The sequence below is a fragment of the Silurus meridionalis genome, chromosome 24 (genome assembly GCF_014805685.1).
Source record: "Silurus meridionalis isolate SWU-2019-XX chromosome 24, ASM1480568v1, whole genome shotgun sequence".
NCBI lineage: Eukaryota > Metazoa > Chordata > Actinopteri > Siluriformes > Siluridae > Silurus > Silurus meridionalis.
The window spans coordinates 612697-620196 of NC_060907.1; the positions used below are offsets into that span (position 1 = coordinate 612697).

At 43.1% G+C, this 7500-nt stretch overlaps 1 protein-coding gene across 1 annotated transcript in view; it reads left to right on the top strand.

Annotated features, from left to right (window-relative positions):
- The first annotated feature begins 4248 nt into the window (after positions 1-4248).
- The window catches only part of LOC124378303 (phospholipase A2-like), a 6149-nt gene continuing 2897 nt past the window's right edge, over positions 4249-7500 (top strand). The window contains exon 1 of the mRNA XM_046837892.1: positions 4249-4382. Coding sequence (XP_046693848.1) covers positions 4343-4382 — 40 coding nt within the window. The 5' untranslated portion in view covers positions 4249-4342. The remainder of the gene's footprint in view (positions 4383-7500) is intronic.

Sequence of the window (7500 nt, forward strand, 5' to 3'; positions counted from 1 at the left end):
CTACTACCACTAAGGGAGCTTCTATAAAGTGTACACTTACTACTTCTGCTAAGGGAGCGTCTATAAAATGTACACTTACTACTTCCGCTAAGGGAGCGTCTATAAAGAGTACACTTAATACTTCTGCTAAGGGAGCGTCTAAAAAGTGTCAGTCAGTCACTTCCATTGATGGGGGCGGCTAAAATAAGTGTGGGACAGTAAAAAGTACAGTTAATTCGTTACTGTACTTAAGTGTATCTGAAATTCGTGTATTTGCACTTTTCTTAAGTATTTTCATTTGGGGAAACTTTTACTTTAACTTCACTCCATTTCAAAGTCAAATATCGTGCTTACATCTTAAAAATATCAGCTGCATTTAGTGAAATCAGTCGTTTCTTGTTATTTATTTAAGGATAAAAACGTAACTGGTGAAACACGCAGCGAGTCACCAATCAGGTTCAGCATCAGTTCAACATCAAGCAGAACATTTAGAGAGGAATAAATGATGAAGAAACTCCAGACTCGAACTCACCACCACACACGTGACCTCATTTGCATAATTTTGAAGTATTTGAAAAGGTTTTTTGTTCATGATGATTGTAATAGAAATCAATCAGTGTTTGAGTCATTAATATCGTTCTATTAATAGATCAGTGTGCTGAGAGTCACATTCGATTCTTTACACAGAAACTGAGGTGATTAAGTGAAGAATCTTGTGATAAAAATGATCACAGAAACATTAGAGTTATAATAAATCACTACTTTGATACTTAAGTACATTTGAAGGTGAAAACCTCTGTATTTTTACTCAAGTGGAAGTTTAAAGGACACTTTTACTTTACTGGAGTCATATTTTACCAAGCACATCTTTACTTTACTAACCCTAACCCTAATCATAACCCTAGATCCAAGATGGCGGCATTGCAGTAGCTCACAGCGGCCACTCCGGTCTTTAGCTCGACTTTTCCAAGTACATGGACACCAGAGACAGCTGTGTTCATGTATACGACCACCAGATACTGTTATGGTACAGCAATCAATGCAACAACAAATATGCATGATGATGTACTTAATAACCTTCACGACTCGGCTTGCTGCAACCTCAGCTACAAAGACCAGGCCCCCGTCCTCGGTGTCGCCTGAGCCCAGTGGCCAGAGGAGGGGACGTCGGAAGCTCTGCTCCAGGAAGCATAAGCATAGCAAGAGTTCCGGAAGCCGCCATCCAGTTAGACGGGTTAGCCGCGTTTCGTGCTGACAGAAGTCTGCTGGACCAGACAACATTCCTGGCAGAGTGCTCAGATAACGTGCAGAACAGTTAGCGGATGTCTTCACTGACATCTCCTACATCTTCCTGAGCAGTGCCAATGTTCCTACGTGCCTCAAGACAACAACCATCGTCCCTGTGCCAAAGAAGTCTACAGTCTCCTGCCTCAATGTATATCGTCCCGTTGCACTCACACCCATCGTGATGAAGTGCTTCGAGAGGCTCGTCATGAGGCACATCAAGACTCAGCTTCCACCCGCACTGGACCCCATGCAGTTTTCATATTGTCCAATACGCAGTTTGCATCATTCCACAAACAATGCCATATTCAGGACCCTACATCTGGCCCTCACCCACCTGGACAATAATGACCCCTATGTACAAATGCTGTTCTTAAACTTCAGTTCAGAATTTGAAACAATTATCCCTTAGCACCTGATTGAGGAGCTGAGCACCTGAGCACTTCCCTCTGCAACTGGATCCTGGACTTCCTGACTGGGAAACCTCAGTCAGATCAGAAACAGCATTTACAGCACCACCACACTGAGCACTGGGGCCCCTCAAGGCTGTGTGCTCAGCCCACTGCTATTCACTCTGCTGACTCACGACTTTGTAGCAATGCACAGCGCAAATCACATCATCAAGCTCGCAGATGACAAGACCGTGGCTGTTCTCATCAGCAAGAATGATGAGTCAGCATACAAAGAGGAGGTGCAATGGTTAACAGCCTGGTGTGGAGCAAAAACTTGTCTCTGAACATTGACAAAAATAAAGAGATGGTTGTTGACTTTAGGAGAACACAGGGTGACCATTCTTCACTGATCATCAATAAATCCTCCGTGGAAATCTTTAAGAGCACCAAATTTGTTGGTGTGCATCTGGCAAAAAAACTTCACCTGGTCACTTTAACACCAGCTCCATCACCAAAAAAACCCAGCAGCGTCTCTACTTCCTGAGAAGGCTGAGAAAAGCCCCTCTCCCTCCTCCCCATCCTGAACATGTTCTACAGAAGGACCATCATGAGCATCACTGCCTGGTTTGGGAACTGCACCGTCTCAGATCATCGGAGTATCTCTCCCCTCTATCACTGACATTTACACCACACGCTGCATCCGCAAAGTCAACAGCATTGTGGATGACCACCCACAACCATCTCACACACACACACACACACACACACGCACACACACACACACACACACACACACACACACACACACACACACTTCACAAATACAGCTCTCACATACACCCCTCACACACAGCCCCCACATACACCCCTCACACACTCTTCACACACACACCCCTTACACACACTCTTCACACTCCTGCCATCAGGAAAGGGGTTCTGAAGCATTCAGGCCTTTCACACTGACTGTGCATACACACACACACACTCAACTGTGTGTTACTGAACTGTTACAACCTCAACTCAACACACACACTCACTACTCAGTTTACTTCACTTCACTTCACTTCATACACATCCATGTCCCCATAATATATATTATGTGCAATGTTTCTGCACAACATTGTGTTTATGTTTACAAGTACATCTTGTTTATATTTCTCTTTTACACATTACTGATATTGTCATTGTAGAAATGACAATGAAAGCTTTATTGACTTGACCTGACTTTCACTTAACTACATGGTTTGTGTACTTCATCCACCACTGCTGTAAAGTGTCAGTCAGTCACTACCACTAAAGGAGCAGTTATTACATGTCAGCCATTTCTGCCACTATAATGTGATCTTATAGAAGATGTGACACAATAAAACAAAAACACCATCAAACTCTCAGGATATGAACTTGATATGCAACAATAAACTGTACACTGTCAATTACAGCAGTGTTCCCCAAACCCTGGGCCGTGGACCAGCACTGGTCCGTGGGTCAGTTGGTGCCGGGTCGCACAGAAAGAATACATAACTTACATTATTTCCGTTTTATTTATGATCTGATTCTGAACGATGTTTTATTTTGGAAAATGACTGGATTTTCTCTTCCACGTCTGTCTATGACTCACTCTTGATGCATGTGATGCCTCGGTCACATGTCTTACCTCCATCCACTACCTTCTTAAAGGAGCTCCGGCCGCTAACACATAATACATTACCACTAAACTTAAACCCCCAAGAGAGCAAAATGAACAAAAAACAATACAGTCGATTCACGTTTACTATTATATTTAGAAAATACCATTTCATTTTAATTTGCTGTATTTACACCCCCCATTTATTAATTTGTTTCCACATGATCATCCTTTAAAATAGTCCCCTTGCACAGCAATACAGTGCTCTCAACTTTCTTATGGAACGGGTCTACCAAATCTTCTTTACAAAGCATGCTAAGCACCTTCTGCAATTCGTGGTGGATCTCATTAGCAGTGTCAAAATTGCGACCTTTGAGCTGGATCTTCATCTTCAGGAAGAGGGTGAGTAGGGTGGGTGTGGAATTGATAATGTGATGTTTCTGCCGAGTAAGTTTGAGAAGGAGCTCGGTGACAGGGCGGGCACGTGAACAGAACAGCACCGGTTGCACAGCTCCCGATGTACACAGGACTTATGAAGGTTGATTCTCTGATGTGACTGTGTGCAGCCTTTTATTTAAACTTTTTGATGCCATCTCATATGTTCTGTTTTATCAGTGGCCCAGGGTCTCATGATGATGGAAAACCCCACAGTGTCACATGACTCTCCTCCACACTGGGATCTCAGGGATCTCCATAATGTCTCACCATTCAGTAATAAACAGGAGAGAGTTCTGTACACTATTATATAGAGAAGTGAGGGGTTTTGAATACAGCCTTCTGTATGAGTGTGCACTACACAGTGTGTGTAATAACAGACACTATGAACTGTGTGATGTGGAAAATATACAGTGCATTAAAGTTCAGCTTCCTGTAAACTATAATCACAGCTTCTAATGTCTTAAAAACACAGACTCAGAGGGAGGGAGCAGACTAACCACCTCTCTGGCACACACACACACACACACACACACACACACACACACACACACACACACCAACGGATATAAAACCCCCTCACACACATATACACCTGTGAGTGTCTCATTTCTCCCAGTGCAGTGAGATGGCGGTGATGTACACCACACCACTTCTGATCCTCACAGGTGAGTAAATATTTTACTCTCTATGTCTAAATCTTTTGTTGTAATTTGTATCTTAAATGTATGTGCTCTACACCCCCTCTACCACCCCGTACATCTGATTCAGAGATATACCGCTCTACACCCCCTCTACTACCCCGTACGTCTGATTCAGAGATATACCGCTCTACACCCTGTCTACTACCCCGTACATCTGATTCAGAGATATACCGCTCTACACCCTGTCTACTACCCCGTACGTCTGATTCAGTGATTTACCGCTCTACATCCCGTCTACTACCCCGTACATCTGATTCAGTGATTTACCGCTCTACATCCCGTCTACTACCCCGTACATCTGATTCAGAGATATACCGCTCTACACCCTGTCTACTACCCCGTACATCTGATTCAGTGATTTACCGCTCTACATCCCGTCTACTACCCCGTACATCTGATTCAGAGATATACCGCTCTACACCCGTCTACTACCGTACATCTGATTCCGTAATTTACCGCTCTACATCCCGTCTACCACCCCGTACATCTGATTCAGAGATATACCGCTCTACACCCTATCTACTACCCCGTACGTCTGATTCAGAGATATACCGCTCTACATCCCGTCTACTACCGCGTACGTCTGATTCAGAGATATACCGCTCTACACCCTGTCTACTACCCCGTACATCTGATTCAGAGATATACCGCTCTACACCCTGTCTACTACCCCGTACATCTGATTCGTGATTTACCGCTCTACATCCCGTCTACTACCCCGTACATCTGATTCAGAGATATACCGCTCTACACCCTGTCTACTACCCTGTACATCTGATTCAGTAATTTACCGCTCTACATCCCGTCTACTACCCCGTACATCTGATTCAGAGATATACCGCTCTACACCCTATCTACTACCCCGTACGTCTAATTCAGAGATATACCGCTCTACATCCCGTCTACTACCCCGTACGTCTGATTCAGAGATATACCGCTCTACACCCTGTCTACTACCCCGTACATCTGATTCAGAGATATACTGCTCTTCACCCTGTCTACTACCCTGTACATCTGATTCAGCGATTTACCGCTCCACATCCCGTCTACTACCCCGTACGTCTGATTCAGAGATATACCGCTCTACACCCATCTACTACACCGTACGTCTGATTCAGAGATATACCGCTCTACACCCTGTCTACTACCCTGTACGTCTGATTCAGAGATATACCGCTCTACACCCCGTACGTCTGATTCAGAGATATACCGCTCTACACCCGTCTACTACCCCGTACGTCTGATTCAGAGATATACCGCTCTACACCCTGTCTACTACCCCGTACATCTGATTCAGAGATATACCGCTCTACACCCCGTCTACTACCCCGTACGTCTGATTCAGAGATATACCGCTCTACACCCTGTCTACTACCCCGTACATCTGATTCAGCGATTTACCGCTCCACATCCCGTCTACTACCCTGTACGTCTGATTTGGAGATATACTGCTCTACACCCTATCTACTACCCCGTACGTCTGATTCAGAGATATACCGCTCTACACCCCGTCTACTACCCCGTACATCTGATTCAGAGATATACTGCTCTACACCCTGTTTACTACCCCGTACGTCTGATTCAGTGATATACTACTCTACACCCTGTCTACTACCCCATACATCTGATTCAGAGATATACCGCTCTACACCCCGTCTACTACCCCTTACGTCTGATTCAGAGATATACCGCTCTACACCCTGTCTACTACCCCGTACTTCTGATTCAGAGATATACCGCTCTACACCCCGTCTACTACCCCGTACGTCTGATTCAGAGATATATCGCTCTACACCCAGTCTTCCACCCCATATTCCTGATTCAGAGATATACCGCTCTACATCCCGTCGACTACTACACCGTACGTCTGATTCAGAGATATACCGCTCTACACCCCGTCTACTACCCCATACGTCTGAATCAGAGATATACCGCTCTACATCCCGTCTACTACCCCGTACGTCTGATTCAGAGATATACGCTCTACCCCCTATCTACTACCCCGTACATATGATTCAGAGATATACCGCAGGTATGTCTGATACAGAGATATATGCTCTACACCCCATCTACTACCCTGTATGTCTGATTTGGGGATGCATGATAGACTTTTGGATAAAACTCCTTTATTAAGCACTTTATAAGCACTTTACATGCCAGCCGTCCCAAAACTGCAGCCCCCACATTTGAACCAGTCCTCTACTCATATTTGATAATCTGTTTTTGATAACAAAGGTTGCTTTTTGAACTAAAATGTCAAATCAAATCAAATCAAATTTTATTTGTCACATACACATACATACAGGGTACGACATGCAGTGAAATGTCACTTAGTTATTAATAGAGATCGTGAAATTGATCCCTGGAACTATCGGTTATTGACAAAAATCTAATACCGATAGATTTTCTGGCTTCCGGTGAGACTCACAGTGAGACACACACATGCCAGGCACGTGAGACTGCGTGCTGCATAGAGAGTGATGTATGATAGTTATTATTTATAATTTATTAATTATATAACTATATGTATTAATGAAATTCTATCCAGGATTTAGTCTGTTTTTTTATTACTGTAATAAAGTTTTGTACTATTTTACATGGAGTGTTATGTTGTGTATGTAAAAAATAATAATAATCCAACCTAGATATGGTTATCGGTAAAATCCAGTATCTATTGACCTCTAGTTAATAGTGTAGCCTAATTATTTGTTAGAATCACTTAATAATGCAAAAGTAAATGATTTGATTTCAATAGCAGTGAATATGATAAAAATGACAGTATGACAGTAATAATGCTCTTCTAATAGGTGATAAATCTCTTGAAAAGTGAGGCTCATTTGTCTGTATGGTACAAAACAAAATAAAAACGAATCCAGCATTAGGAGGCAAAATAAATATATTTAAATCATAATAAAATCTCTACAATAACACTGCTAGTCATTTCCTGTGTCAGACCGACCCTAATAAAGAAAGGAAACTTTATGTGGCCCTTAGAGAAAGAAGTTTGAGGACTCCTGGTAAAGAAGTTGAAACACACTCCTATAATGCTCAGTTTGCTCGAATTGGTTCAGGAATTGATGGC